We start from the raw sequence: 15,790 nt of genomic DNA, 5'->3' as shown, positions 1-15,790 counted from the left end.
ATGCAAATCTCTTATATAGTCATAATTGAATTGGGTGATTTCTTGCCTTATCAAAAAGGCTTCTTTATAAAGAATGGAGAATACCATAATTTTTTACTGTTTTAAATATTTTTTATTACCCAAAGATAAATAAACAGGTACATTATTACTAACATTTCCACCAGCATAAATAAAGTTACATAAACAGACATTTCAAAACATAAACTGAAGATGTGCAAATAACTCCCATTACTTCTTCAGCCCAGCATATGAAGGTGTCCGGATTCTGAAATCATAATTCAAGATTTTGGGGAAAAACATGTATTTTTTTTTTTAAAACTGAGACTCTTTTAATTTTTAATACATTTTGATAGATTCTAGCTAATCATTATGGCTTGATTCAGTTTTGTGGAGACTGAATTTCAGTGCTGTTAGGCAAAGGAGTTCTCCACAGCTCCCTGCTCTTACGTTCCTGGCTCCCTTTAAGCCTGGTGTCGGATCAAGGGGGTGACACATGTGCAGCCCACAGTGATTATTTTCTTTTCCAGTCGGTATGATTGGTGGGAGCCCTTCTGCTCCCTCTGGAGGACGAGGATCTCCTGCTTGATGGGGACAGAGTTGAGGCTGTGGTCCAGCTGCCCATCCAAATTCACGCATCTGGAGTGGCGGCACTTGGCATCAGCAATCACTTGGGGGAAACGGTTGTGGTCCTCGTCGATCCTGCCAGTGGACATGAAAGGAAATAGTTGAAATGGAAAATGCTGCTGCATCTCCAGAGGCATGATAGTCTGGATCACTATGGGCTCCCAGCTTGGGAATCTGTACTTCCTGGGAGATTGCCAATGAAGGGGCAGTAGACCCTCCACTACTGTAGGTTTTTAAGAAATAGTGTAAATAAGTAAATATTGCAGGTTTTTAAGTGTAAGGCAAGCATGTCAGGACTGCATGCAACTGCCTTGGCAAAAACAGCTTTCTTCAAAAGGGCACTGACTTTGGAAGACGGGTTAGTAATTATTTGAGCTTTCCAGCATGTCAGACTGACTAACGGACCCAAAGACCTTCAGTTTCCCCCCAAACCATGAAACAGTCTTAGGGCCTGATGCTGATGTTACTAAACCACCACTGAATTTGGTGCAATGTTAGCCCTCCAAGGTATTTTTTATGATGTCTTAGGTAAAGAATGCTTTTGAAGCTAAAGCTTGTTCCCATACACAAATAAACTAATTAAATCACAGAAGTAATTTGCTTTGCCTTCTGTATGTTGGCCTAGACCATGTTTTTGCTCTGTGGTCCTTTCTGTATTGGTTATCTTTCAAAGGGGATTCTACGATCTGTGGATACCCTCATATTTCCAAAATAGCTCAACAGTGAAGCACTGAAAATAAAGACGTGGGCATAGCCTTGGCGTTATTCTTGACCAGGGCAGCCGGTGGATTTCTAGACCACAGGGACAGATATTGTACCTGTAATCCCATGGAGCCAAAGAGCGGCTGCTGACATCAGGAGTCACTTTGGTGTCCTGGTTCATGCTGCTGATGCTTACATTGACTCTCACCATCTGAGGGAATTTTGAGTCTTTTTGGGGCGGACAGCCAGTATACGCTTGCTTGAGGAGGCTCTCCAGCTTGAGCCCAGGGTGTATCACCTTCCCATCAGCAGAACCGGTGGCTGACAGCACGGTCAGCAGCATCAGGAGCAGTGAGCTGAACTGAAGAGAATTGGTGCATTTAGGAACACGACACAGGTACAGCTGCTGTGACACAGCATGCCTAATGAACTCTTCTGTGCAGCTGGGAAATTCATCCACAGTCAGCCTTGCTGGTAGTTAAAGCCTACACTGCAGGTTGCAGTAAATATGGAAAAATGTGCCATATATCACATCCACTCTTGCTTTCATTAAGTAATTCTTACAGTGCTGACAGGTATGATATACACTTAGTTGTAATGTGGTGCTAAAATATTAAATTATGGAAAATAATATCATACAGGATATAGCACAAAGGATATAACAATAAAAAGACACTTTAAAGTTGAGTTTTCAATGTATTTCTTGACTCAGTGTAATTTGCAGTAGTCCTGTTCACTAACATACCTGTGCAGCCTTGTTGTTGCCCTGTGCTGGTGCTATTCAGCTGTCTCCCATTTTACTTATTTTTAGTTACTAATGGTTTAAACAAGCATTTTAAAGGTGGGTGCAGATCTCCATTCCTGACACTCATCTATTAAAATTTAAATATGTCTCTGTCAAACTGGGGGGAGAAAAAACCAGAAAGCAAGTTCTTACCAGAGAAGCACGAAGGATTGGCAACATCTTCCTTCCTTCTTTTACTGTGGCTGATGCTTGTGCTGGGCTCTGTTGAATTGAAGGTGTTTGGGTACATGCGCTGCTGGACGTTTTATAAGGCCTCCTGTGCTGTCCTAGTTAATTTGGAGTAGGTGTTTTTTTCCCAACCTGAACTGTGGTTTCTGACCATAGCTTAAGTGTATGTATATATATTCCATTAACGCAGGTGGAAGACAGGATATGGGCTCACTCTTTCTTAGATCTGTAGATGGTGTCTTTACTTTTAGCTATGCCACCCAAGCAGTAACAAACCTCAGTGATGATACTAGAAAACCACCATAAAATGGGCATGTGCTGCAGTAAGTGGGGGCAAAGTATACAATTTTAAAGTGAGACTAGAGCTGTTATGAAGTCAAACTATATTGATGTGTTTCATCGTCTTGGGATACTGTAGGTATCAAACCCACTGATGTCACTGGCATTGACAGATTGGATCTGTTTTCTCCTAGGTCAGTCTGATGTCTTTTCATCCTGAATTGGGCAGATGTTGGACAGCTGGCCCCTGTCCAATTGCTCTCCAATACTTGCCATTTGCTGTCATTTGTCTTGATGCCTGAAGAGCTAGGTTCCTTCTCAGCCTCCCATTTTTTTTCTCAAATGTCCTAGTTTGGATCAAACTATTTTTATTCATGTCTACACCTCAGGTGAGGTATGTCAGTTTTGATCAGAAATCCAAACAGCGTCATTCTCCATCTGGGAAAAAAACCCCCACCAACCATAAACATTGGTTTTGAACTTGCCACCTTTTCATTTCACTTCAGGCTCTTGCACTCTGAGACAGGGCTTTCATCCTAAGGAAAGGGGTCTGGGAAGTGTCTCCTAAGCTAGGGAGAGGACAGAGGGGCTCAAGAGAAACCTTGCAAAGGCTGTGAGATGCAAAATGACTTCTCTTGTAGGCAGGAAAACTGGAAGGAACCACACACACCTCCTCCATGGTATACAGGTGACAGCATGCTGCACTTGGAAATATTGGGGGCTAAAATACCTTGCATCGTGTAGCCCCAAGGCATTACGACTCCCTGTGTCCCAGCCCTGTATCCTGGGTGACAGTGATCCGTGTTCCCATGTAGCTCCTAACCCCACCCTGCTGTCTCTCCATCCTTGTAAAACCAATACACTGCAGCTGTGATGTACTCTGCCACGTTAGGATTTAAACATGCAATATTTAAGTATTGCATTTTTAAATATTTAAATCCACATGTTCAAGTGGACCAACACTATGTGATGAGGTGACAGTCAGAATCCCTTTCTCCCTTTCAGCAGTATTTTTCTAGATTTTCACTAAGATACTGTAACCTGGAGAGGCTGAGCTGTTTGAAGGCTGTGCCCCCTTGTGACTTTGGCTCTTTGTTGTTGCTCTAGCTGATAGCAACCACATTGTTTTGTCTTAGGCAGGTGTCTTCATGAGCCCTGAGTGCTCATGAAAATCTGTGGGCTTGACCTTGAAAGAGACCTTGCCTTAAAGGAGGCATGTCTGCATTCACTCCCCTCATCTGCTTTCAGGGATTTAAATCAAGTCAGTATTACTCTCTAGTAAGTATTTTTGTCACTGGGATTTATAGCATGTTCTGGGCCAGGGTGCTTCTGTGGCATCATCATTATCCTTTGTTGAGAGCTGAGAGCTCCACAGCTATGCCAGCCAGCAGGAAAGCAGGGATGTGAAAATCCTGGATAAAGCAGATACTGGCCTAGGAACTATTGCTTTCTCTTCCAGGCAAAAATCCCAACCACTAGCCTGCAGTGTCTTCTTCTTCCTGGTAAATACTTCATGGCATAGCTCGTTAAGACAACTCAATGTCTTCCAAGGAAAGACTCTGCACCGAGTGCTGCAAAACCTGGCATGCAGAGGGAGGGGGAGGCTCAGATCCCTCAGGCTGCAGCTTCTCAGGTCATGATGCTGATGGTAATGAACTATGAGATATAATAAACCAGCTACTGCCTTCTCTGCTGAAGTTCCTGGAGAGTAAGTAGGTGGGTGATAGACAGACACAAGGGTGTTGATGCTGCTCTTAGGCTGAATTTCAGTTACATTCTTTGACCAAGGGTCTTGCCTTTTAGAAAGGAGGGAGTGAACATAGAGTCTAGCCTTCTCGAACATTTCTTTCTTTGGAAATGGCTCTTGTCACTTTGCTCTGACCGTGGGTTACAGATAGCTGGGGTGTGCACCATACAGTAACAGTCAGGGTAACAGCCTTGATCTGCTAATGTATTCCTTTTCTCAGGTCTGATTTTGATGATGTTTTCAGATGAAAATGATGCAAATGAAGTGTGTTTTTTACATTTGCTTAGTATTTATGGGTAACTCCAAATTTTACTCGCCTTGTGCCATCCAAAGGAGGATGCAAATAAAGGTAGAATTTAGTTTGTGGTTTCTGGGATAGAAATGACCTATATCAGCTTGTTTAAAAGATGCTGATGCTTGAAAAGTTTAATGTATAATTCAGTTTCCCTCTTAGAGTTAGAGGTGCGCATGTTAAAGGAAACGGTCCCCTCAGAAGGGGTTTTCTCTAATGCCAGTTACTGAAATAGCCATTCAAAGTGGGACAGTTAAATTTCCAATTTTAGAAGCAAAAAAAGATTTCAAAAGACTACAAGGTAGTGGAAGGTCAAATTCAACCAGCCTGACCCTAAATCCAGGCTCATCTACTTTAAATATGTCAGTGGTTTGGGTTACCTCAGTGCTTGAAAGGTGAATAGTTAAACATTCAAACACAGCTAATGGAGCACAATGTTGCAATAGTGAAAAAAACCCCAAAATACTTTCCATGGTTTACTTTGAGCCATGAACACATTCATTTGCAATTGTCATAGGCAAGATGAGAGGCTCTCAGGAGAAAATTTACTTCTTGAAATGTTTCCATGAGGTCTGAATTATACAGACGAAACTCACATTTCTGGTTCCAAGATTTTTCCAACTTCTAAATAATTATTCTCTAATTTTTCCTGGTCTGAAGTGAAAACAAAAATTGAACACAATTTTTGCCATGAGATTAGAATTTACCCCATGGGAATTGTTTTGTTCTGACACTTATCTCTCTTTCAGCTAGAGATCTGAAAACTAGGACACTAACAAATGTTTACAGAAACAGAAAAATTAAAGGTTATCTAAAGCTTTTTGAAATCAAGCCTAGCCTTTCTCTTGGCTCCGGTGAAAGCTTTCTTGCTATTAAGGTGCTACTTAAGTACTTGACCCAACTGAGATTCTTCAGGCACCCAAATTTGAGTGTGATGGTCTTGATGACATTTTCTCCCCTCAAAGTCAGTGTGCGTCAGTGCCAGAGCTCTAGTGTCCTGTTGTAAATTAAGAGAAATAACAGATAGCTCCATATACTTTAAACAATTTTTTTTCAATCAATGTTTTTTTTCCCAATCACTACCAGTTCAGTTTATGCTACTTCTGGAAAATAAGGAACTTTACTGTTTAGATGTAGGAAGATACTTACTTCTTTTTTCTTGTTGGAGAGAATGCATTTTCTTCCTCCTGAGTTCATATTTTTATAAATCCCTATAAATAAGACAACACTCTTCCTCCCACATACAAGCACTGGATGACCCACTGCATTGTGGTGGCACTTTCTAGGAGACCAATGTTTCAACTGAGCTAGAGGCCTGTGGTTATCTGAGAGAAACTCAGAACTTGGCAGGGCAAGCTCTGAGCACCCTGATTAAACACTGAAGCTTAAGTTTAGTTTAGTTTAATTTAACCCTGCTCTGAGTAGATGGTTGGATCAGAGACATCCAGAGGTCTCCCTTCAAACTGGTTAAATCACTGCACCAATGTCCTACCCCTTCATCTTTGTACATCTTTTTTTTTAAAAAGTAAACTTTTTCCTCCATTAAACACCTCTACTTTTCCTTCCCTGTAGATGGGGTAGAAATTATCATCTCCTACTCCATGCCTAAATTTTCCAAGCAACTAAATCAATATCACAGTTATTCAACCTCTGTGGTCGCTGTCAGTGGTTGACACGTGTGTTGCATGACTAATATCTAATCGATAGTCAGCAACGGGGAAGTCACCATAAAGGAAACAAACCACTCAATCTTTTGGATTACTGTTTGGAGAGACAGGCGAAAAAGAGGGCTTCCAGGTATGTGCGTTGGACTTAACAAGAAGCAGGGATTTTAAACCTGCTCTGTGGTAATTAATAGATGATTAATATTATATGACAGTATACATAATATTACATGACTGTCATGTAGTCCAAGTAAGTGGAGGGGGGCTTTACATGGTCAGGAGGTGGGCGCAGGATATGACCACTCAGATCACAGCCAGATCCTGACCAGCAGAGTACCACTACTTGTGTTACTGCAGTGCCTAAGGGTTCGTCGTAAAGCTGGGACAAATTAGCGCCTGACGCCTAATGGAAGGGACAATATCTCCTGGTCAACACAAGATACTTGTCTGCATGTAAAGGGAGGTCTGAGAAATGCAATGACTGGCTGATGAGAAGGAATCTAGGCTGAAACCAGATCATCAAAGGTGGTAAAGATCTTCCTTGAACAGAGACAATTTGATTTGTCCCCTCATTTATTTATTTTTGCAGTTACCAATAATGTTAATGACCAAATAATTTTGTTATCGATTAAAGATCTTGCTGTCCATGTTTATTTTCATGGCTTCAAAGGCATCCTGTGGCAATACATTTCACAGCCTGTTAAAAACTGTACAAGAAGAAATCCTTTATGCATAAAATTGGCTGATATTGAAGCTGATAGAATGGTTCATACAATTAAGTCATTTTGAAATTCTCTGCTGTGCTATCTGCTTGCATCCTGTGTCTCAACCACACCTTGGTGTCAGCAAATGTCAGGAAGCAGGGGGAGAAGGACTGAGGTCCCTGCTGCTGCCCTGCACCCAGCAGGTCCTGCTTGCAGCACTTCCCAAATGTCCATCTGAAGTTTTGTTTACTACAGGTTGAGACATTTATTTCCCATCCAGACTGGGTAGAGGGACAAGTTGTTCCTGTTCCCTTTCCCTCATCTGGTTTTTATCTTGCTCTGCTTGGGAGGATCTCCACTTGACCCATCCATCCCTGGCAAAGCAGCACTCCAAGCTCAGGCAAATTGTCTGCATCGTGCTGACACGTCCTGATGCTCACAGACCCTCTGAGGGGCAGGGAACTGGTACCTGGCAGCTCCTCACAATGGCAGCACTGAGAAACTCCCCGGGCTGCACAAAACCGGTGTCAATTTTCCAGGCTTTGGAAAATCTTCCTTTTTGGGATGATTGTAATTAAAATTTATCTGAAATGCAGTAAGTTCTGAAGGTTGCCAGGAAGCCCTTGGTGTATTTGTCTTTATCTCAAAACCAATTGTCAGGTACAGATTTATCAGCCTCTTTCACCTCCAGCTACACATACTTTTTCTGCAGTAAATTAGCAGTAGATGCACTGGAGTGCTCATTTTCCAAAACTGAATATCTGTGGCAAACAGAGAGAAAAACATGTCACCTTGTCTGGAGAACATCTGAGATGCTTTGCACCATCCATTGGGGAAAAAAAAAAAAAGATAAATTGTCCTTGTGTAGTTTTAGCAATTCCAGATGTTTAAATCTGCAAATATGAGTTTCTCATAATGGGCACAGCTTGTGATTTTACATTTGTGTCTCAGCCCTGACTTCAACAAGACAACAAAAGGAGAAATGCAGCAGTGCACGAGGTTACTCTACAGTTGTTTACTCTCTCCTGGCTGCTTCGAGAGAGGAGAGAGACCAGAACATGGGACGCTGAAATTCCTCACTTTGTACTCTTAAACACCTCATGAGGATGAAATTTATCTTGGTCCCCAGTCTGATTAATCCTGTTTATTTGGGAAGGCTTCAGAAAGCACAGTGCAAATAAAAATCTGTCCCTGAAATGTTCAACCGTATCTGGATGGAGAGCGAAGCGGAGGGAAGATGAAGCAGAACTGTTAAATAGGAGCAGTCTCCTGCATCCTCAGTTCTCATCTGCCAGAGGTTCTCCCCGCAGCCCTGGGCTGGGCTGATGCCTGCCAGGCTTGGGATCTGCCCCCCCAGCCACTCGGCAGAGGTGAAGCAGCCCTCACTGCGCTGGGCACCACGCAGTGCCCGCCCAGCTGGCTCATGGCTTCAGCTGCAGCCAAGGCGATGCCGAAAGAAACGGGCTCAAATTGAGCGTTGAGAGGTCAGTGCCACGTGGGGAAACACCAGCCCTTAGCCGGTGGCTGCTCTGCCACCAGATTTCCAACCAATTTCAGGTCAGAAAATGGGTTTTATCACCAATACACTCACTGTCGATATCCCAGGGCTTACACTGGGGGCTGCCTGGCAGGTTTCATAAGGCAGGCTGCAGAAATAAAGTTGTTTCCACTGTGGCCATTTGCCCACTGCTTGGGTAAAATCTGAAAAACGGTCATTCATCACCTCGTTTTAAGAAGTCAAGCTCTTTTTTTTTTCTTTTTTTTCTTTTTCTTTTTTTCTCTCACAGAGAAACGACTCCTGGCCACAACATTTTGTATGCAAGAGCGTCAGAATTCAAAAGCATTAGAGAATAAGGGGCTCAGAGGGCTTTTGGTGAGAGTGGCAAATGCGTAATGGGGATCCTAATTTTCAAGCCCATTCTCCTAGCTGGGGTTTGAGTTGAGTTTTTGTTGTTGTTGTTGTTGTTTTTTGGGTTTTTTTTAAATAAGAAAAGGAAATTCATCATTTTCCCAAACATATGCAAATTCAGACCGCAGTGCAATGCAGTTTCCAGAACTATGCCAGGCAGAGATTTCAGAGAATAACCACTGCTGAAGGTCTCCTCCTCCAAGGTGTGTGGCTTTGCAGCAATGGAGTGGGGGTGATGGGTGGGTGACAGAAGCCCATTATCCTATTTTAACCTGAATGATGCCTTTTAGCCAGACCTGATCCTGTCTGTGCTGATGCCGTGGCTACAAGAGCAGAGCGGAGAGCTTTGGCAGAGCTCTTGAGTAATTTCTTTGTTGAAGTGGACCACCACTGCTGTTTTTAACAGCTGTTCCGGGTGGACTGACTGTACTGAATCCAACTAGGGCTAGAAAAGGGACTTGTGGTCCTGCCTGTATTTCAAACAATGTGCAATCTTGCATGACTGTTTACTCCTAACAGCTCTAACAGCTTCTCCATCAACACTGCAGGACATCATCCATTCTCTGGCGTTCATTTACAGGCCTTACTCTCTTTATTTTCCATTGCAAAGAGTAGGCAACAAACGACAGCCAACAAGTTAGCCCCAAAATGGATACAGGGATGAGAATAGCCAAAACCAAAGCTCAGCAAACTGTAAGGGTTGGGAGCTTTTCTTTCTTCAGTCCCTCTTGAGACCAGAGTCAGATAACTTAGTTGCTTCATCAGATAACTTCTTCACAAAAAAAGAATTCAAGTAGCTCTGCCAGAGTGAAGTCTTATTTGTAGTTGCAGCTCATAAGCCTCCCAGCCAAGAAGCTGTGTGGCTACAGTTCTCACGAATGCTGCTTATACACACCCTACTCATTGCTAATGGGTCAATCTAATTGGTAGAAGAGGTTATGAAGAAGCATACAGACAAAGGTCTCACATGGATCACAGAGGGATTACAATGTCATATTTCGGTCTTTGCTTCCCTGATGCTCCTCTGGGAATTAAGGAATGTCTGTTTTCTCCACCCCACAGAAGCTTTGAGAAGTGGTGTTGGGTTATAGGCAATGGTGGAATTTTCTGGGCAGGACGGTGCATGAAGACCTCTCATGGGACACCATGAACTCATGGGGTAGTAACTGCTCCCTTGTGATTCCAGGCTAGGGATAGCAGTACACAAAACATAAAGGTGTTTCTTTGCATTTTTGTTCCAGTGTTTCCAACCACTTTTTCCCCTTGTGTGCGCAGATCCTAGACATCCATACACGAATCTGCTCTCCACCTCAAAACCAATAGAAATATTCTGGTCTGAAATCGATTTTCAAGAGAATTACTTGTATTGTTTGCAGTTTTGAACTGCTGTCCTTTTAAAGCTTGAATTCTCCTTGTTAAAAGTACTTAAGAGCTTGAGAGAAAGTGGATTCAATATTTAATAAAATAAATCTACAATCAACCACGTGAGAATTTTGGGTTTAGTCTATAGAGAGAAATAAGTAATAAAGACTACAAACTGAACTAAAGACACCAATATATAAAAAGTCTGAATAACTAACACCAAACTAGAATCTAAACATGCTTCTCAGTTTCATAAACATCATAAAATGAACCTGTGTATTATTTTTGCTTTTCATTTGTAAGCTGCAATAACAGGTTTGGTTGTGCAGGCTGGTTGTGTATGTATTTGGACACAATTCCTTGGCACAGAATTAAAATATCTGTTTTAACTACCTCACAAGTAAAAAAAAAATACAAAATTATAATCTGTGGACTATAGAGGTTATTTATGTAATTGCAACCACACAATTATCACGGTAACAGTCTGTCACAGCACTCTCCAACCTATCAAGCTGCAGCAAGGTCTTTCACCATCTCATACCAGCATACTCTTCATGCCAGTCCCTCTGCTGCCTTTTCGTCACCTCATCCAGGGCATGTGTTTTCCCTTCTTTCACTTCTTCCTCCCTCCATTTCTTTCTGGGCTGCTCTCTCTTCATTGGGTCTCAACCACTTAACCAGCCACACCTGCACCTTATCTACATCGGCCAACCCACCACCCCTGAAGCCAACCGACAGCTGTATATCATCAATGCTAATTAACTCAGCTTCATTCCACTACAACAGTCCAGACACCTTCATCTTTGCATCCAACCTTCACTTCAGAAGATCTGTACCCTTTTAAAAGTACCAATACTTGAAATCAAGCCTTTTGTAGATACAACGAACAATATATAGAATATATAGACATCTGTATTTATTTCCTCTGGAAATACGGTACAGACACTCAGGAATAGAGGAAGCTGTTGCACTAGAGGGAACAAGCTGAATGGGGTAGGAGCAACAAGCTTTCAGAGGAGAGAAAATCAAAGTTACGGGTTGTTAGACGTTGGTTTTCTGACTGCTCTTCACATTACCTGTATAAGCCATGCTGTGCCGAGCAGTGGGAAGGTTGTATAAATATACAGGATCTGCATGCAGAACTGTAAGAAAACTCTGATTTCCCCAAAGTAACTGGTTAAGGATTTGCTAAAAGCTCTTCCAAAACAGTATCTGAATTTTGTCTCCTTTTTTTTTGTCTTTCCTATTATTTTTGTTACTGTGAAGATTGAAATAATTACAATGAAACGTGTCCAACACTTCTAACCAAGGAGAGAAATCCTCTTGCTGCTTCCTACCAGTTTGCAAAGCCTGTAAAAAACCTTCAGCACATCCCTGCAGAGGCACATGCCCACAGCCTTCACCTCAGCTGCCTCCCCTCAGGCGGTTCCTCTGGGCTGGCTCAGGAGATGGGATTTAGCGCTGAGAGCAGCAGTGCAGGAGATGGTAGATATCACAAGGCTTCTGTGGTGCACAAGAGCTGATGACTGATAAGCAACTTCTATGAGACAAGCGGAAGGAGACAAGCAGGCAAAGTAACCAAATGTCTCATCATCCCAGCCCGAATTTAGTTTGCAAAGGATTCAAGCAGCATTTTACCATATAAAGTTGCATCTGGCCAAAGTAAAATGCTAATCAGATGGTGGGGTGATCGCTTATCTGTCTTGTATTCTTTCATTATTTTTTTTTAGCAAAGGAGGGATGGGCAGAGGCTTTTTGCATGTGTGCAGGTGACCTTTGTTCCCTCAGGGGAACATTCAACTGCATTGAATGGTCTCATGCCCTGGCAAAACCTGGGCATGACTGGTGGAAGAGCAGGTAAATGGTAGTTGGTCAAAAGGTGGGTCTTGGTCCTTCTCCTCATGGAAGAGTTATGAGGAGAAAGGAGAGAATGGTAATGCTCTTCCCCTTGGAAAGCAAACACCAACAGCGGTCCTCCTTGACGATGATACTCAAAAGCTTTTGGGTGATAAGTGTCTGGTTTTGGAGAACTGAGGTAATGAGGTGGATCACATTTAGCTTATGGAGGTGTTCCATTTTGGGTTATTCAGTGTGAATATATAGACTTCTATATTTATTTCCTCTGGAAAACAGCCATTTGGGGTGAATGCAATGCTTCCTGAAAACTGACAGTTGTGACAATTAATGACCAGTAAAATTGTATTTTATTTTACTTTCATAAATATTATGCAGAGTATTCTCTAGGTGGATTTGCACCATGTTTTCATCTGTTGTGAACAGGGAGTTTGCTTAAAGAAAGCAGCAGATTGCTGAAGGCTGTTTCTAAAGTGGTTTAGACTTTAAGGTGCCTGCAGTAAACAAAAATTGGGTCAAATTTATACTTTCGGAAGGCAATGGAACTTGGTGATTTCTAAGAATGATTTCCTTCCTGAATTTACTCATCGATGCTCCTTGTATCTCATAATTGTTTGGCTAATAAAATGTAATGGAAGAGCATGTCTTTCTGCGTAAGTCAGTGGAAAAAATCACATTAGCAGCACCGAAGCAAAATGAGATGGGGTGACAGTCAAACCATGCGGATGACATATGTGTGAAAATGCTGCTGACTACAACCCTCTTCATTCCTGCTGTGCCAGGACTAAGTACGAAGGATGGCCTTGTCTTATAAAGCTTGGCAGAGAAAGGAGTGAGATATGGTCCTGCTGTGCTTACTCCATGGTGGAGAAAGCTGAACCACATACAGTTCAACGTCCAATGCCATTTCTTGCTTTCCAAAACATGTCCTGGGGGACCAAAACGACTCCCAAGTTCACTGGAAAGCAAAAAACCACAAAACATGACATTTTTCTTTCTTTTTATAAGATTTTATTATAAGAATTATAAAAATTTATCATGGAAAGAAACTGGATTTTTGATCCTTAGTGAAGCAAGGTATTTTTGTCCAGATCATAATGAAACAAAATTGTGAGTATTTGAGTATTCAGAAAGACCTTTCCTTTTAATAGTTGTTGATATTAGTTTTCATTTATGGTAGTGGTAAGAAATCTGTTGGTGGAAGCTCTGAGTTTATTAACTGCTGAAATGCAGGAGGAACACAACTATGGGAAGAATATCCTGTGCCCAGTCACTCTAATGCAAAGGATGCTTACCAAGATGGAACATCACATCAAGAAGCTAAATATTAATTTCTGTCTTGTTTTACACATTTTATTTTTCCTCACATTGTTGAGCAAGTAGACATATATACTTGTTCCCCACTCATTTTTTTTACATAATTTTTCTAAGGTACTTGACAGGACAGTTGACTGGAATCTCTTTTCCTTTTTAAGTTATGGGACTATTTCCACTTATGTGCTGCTTCTCCTGGTTTTTGTTTTGTTTTGGTTTTTTTTTTTGGTTTGGTTTGGTTTTGGAGTTTAAGTTTTTGTTTGTTTGATTTTTCTTGGGTTTTGTTTTTAATATGCTGCTTTTTCCCCTTCAGAAAAAAAAAGTAATAATCCATTTTTTTTCTTTCAATTAAATCTTAAAACCCCCTCAAAATTACTTCTTAAATTTTTTATGTTCAAAATCCATGATTTTTGAGGTGCTGGGAGAATCCCATTATATTTATAGTACAACCAATGAAATGATGAAAGAGAAAACAAAGAAACAAACAAAATCTTAACAACTCTGAAAGGGTAAACTGGAAGACAAAAAGGCATACACACCAAAAAAAAAAAAAAAAAAAGGAAAAGAAGAAAAGTACAATATTTGAGGGGAAGGGCAGCAGTGGCTGGCAATACTGTACTTTGGTGATGCTGTGTGCTTCAAAGGAAGGATGCAAGATGCCTGGAAACACTGTTTTGGGTGAACTGTGTGTGACAGGAGTCACCAATTGTAACTCTCTCAATTTTTAGTTGCTTGGAAAGCCTGCAAGCAGTTATCTTATTTCAGGCATCTGTTTAAATGGGACTTGAGCAGAAATCTCTTTGTAAACCAGGACTGGATTTAAGCATGTGTTGTACTCAGTCCAGAGACAAACAAGACCTTGCTTGGGATGACTTTTCCAGCCTTGCTTTCTGCTGTATGTTACTGCTGTACACAAAGGTTTTGGCTTCTGCTTCTCAGCAAAATCAACATGAAATAAGGTTCAGAGGATATTCTGTAAAAATGGATTATTGCTGCTCTTCACATGCCTGGAACACCTGAGTGAAGGTGTATGGGAGGGAAAATACTCTCCTTGCTTGGGAAAGGAGTTCAGTACAGAGATCCCAGAAGAAGAGCCATGGGGAAGGAGCTGTGAAAGTACAAGGTTACGCTCCCTGCTCCATCCACACAGGTAACAGAGTCACTGAGCAGCAGAGAACCCATCTCTGATGTCTGTGTCATCTGTAGCCTTGCAGGAACTGCTCAGCTCCAGGAAAGGAGGTCAGATGAGAGGAGGTCATGTTTTCAATGGTGAAGGAAAGCGGAAAGCCCTTCTGCAGCAACTTCAGAGCTGACCAGCACATTTTGGGAGGAAGAGGCTGAGCAGAGATGTGCTCAACCTGAGCATGACTCATCCCAAACACCAGGAGGTTTCCAGCAGCCAGCAGCGGAACAGCTCCTGCAAGGATGTGAGTGGGTGACCATCAAGGGCTCAGTGCAACACATTCCACCCCACAACCCTAAAAGACTGAGCTTGCCATAACACTGACCTCTCAGTGCCTCTGTGCAAGGATAAGGCTGTGTCTGCAAGGAAGGGCAAGCCCATGGGCTGGCCAAAACTGCTGCTCCAAGGGTTAACTCTAACCCAACTCATGCTGGTGTGCGGAAGGCCAAGCATAGGCAGGTGAAGTGTGGGGATGTGCTGGGACATGCCGTGCTACACCCTGGGGTAGTGCTGGGCTGGCAACGGCATTAGGGAAGGGATTTGTTCAAACCCAAAGGTCACCCAAAGGCACACACAAGACTTTTAGCTAAGGGAAATTCAGTTAATTTATTAGCAACGAGTAAACCCTCCCTAAGAAACTTTTAATTGGATAATTAAATAATTTGAAACTGACTTGTATACTGAAAAACAAAGAAGGAAAACCATAAAGCAGACACTTAGGGAAAAACCTTCTTTCCCTTCCCACAAAGCTCAGATCCAGGCAAACACCTCTCCTCCCCCTTCCTTGTCTCCAGTCCCCTTGTCACCACACACTGTACTCAGACCTCCCAGTCCCTTTGGTGAGTCCTTCAGGGGACACTGCTCCAGCATCGGTCATCCACGGCTGCGGTCCTGCAGAGGTACCCACTCTGCCACAGAGGGCCTCTGGATCAAGATGGATTGACCAAGCTCCCACACATTGTCTGGATTTCCCCAGTCAAATGTTTGTAGAGCCCTTGCTGGCCCAGCAAACCTGGGGCAGGAGGGACAGTGTGGCCATGGGGACCTTTTTTTCTTCCCTTGAGGATTTTGTCCCCTGCTGGTGTTTCCCCTGTTGAATCTTAAGTTGCTGCTGAGCACTTGGACCCAGCCTGTTGTATCTCCTTCCCCATCCAAGACAGCTCTGCTTCAGCGATGGGTCTTC

General features: G+C 42.4%; 1 protein-coding gene across 1 annotated transcript; it reads right to left on the bottom strand.

Annotated features, from left to right (window-relative positions):
- Positions 1-461: 461 nt before the first annotated feature.
- On the bottom strand, positions 462-2,290 carry IL17A (interleukin 17A). Its single transcript, XM_037392931.1, has 3 exons — positions 2,264-2,290; positions 1,443-1,687; positions 462-699 (listed from the first exon to the last, which is right to left on the bottom strand). Exons 1-3 carry the CDS (start codon positions 2,288-2,290, stop codon positions 462-464), a joined length of 510 nt encoding a protein of 169 aa, XP_037248828.1.
- Between the last annotated feature and the right edge of the window lie 13,500 nt (positions 2,291-15,790).

This window comes from Falco rusticolus, chromosome 6 (genome assembly GCF_015220075.1).
Source record: "Falco rusticolus isolate bFalRus1 chromosome 6, bFalRus1.pri, whole genome shotgun sequence".
NCBI classification, from domain to species: domain Eukaryota; kingdom Metazoa; phylum Chordata; class Aves; order Falconiformes; family Falconidae; genus Falco; species Falco rusticolus.
Note: the sequence above shows the minus strand (reverse complement) of the source record. Positions and strands in the feature narration are given on the sequence as shown.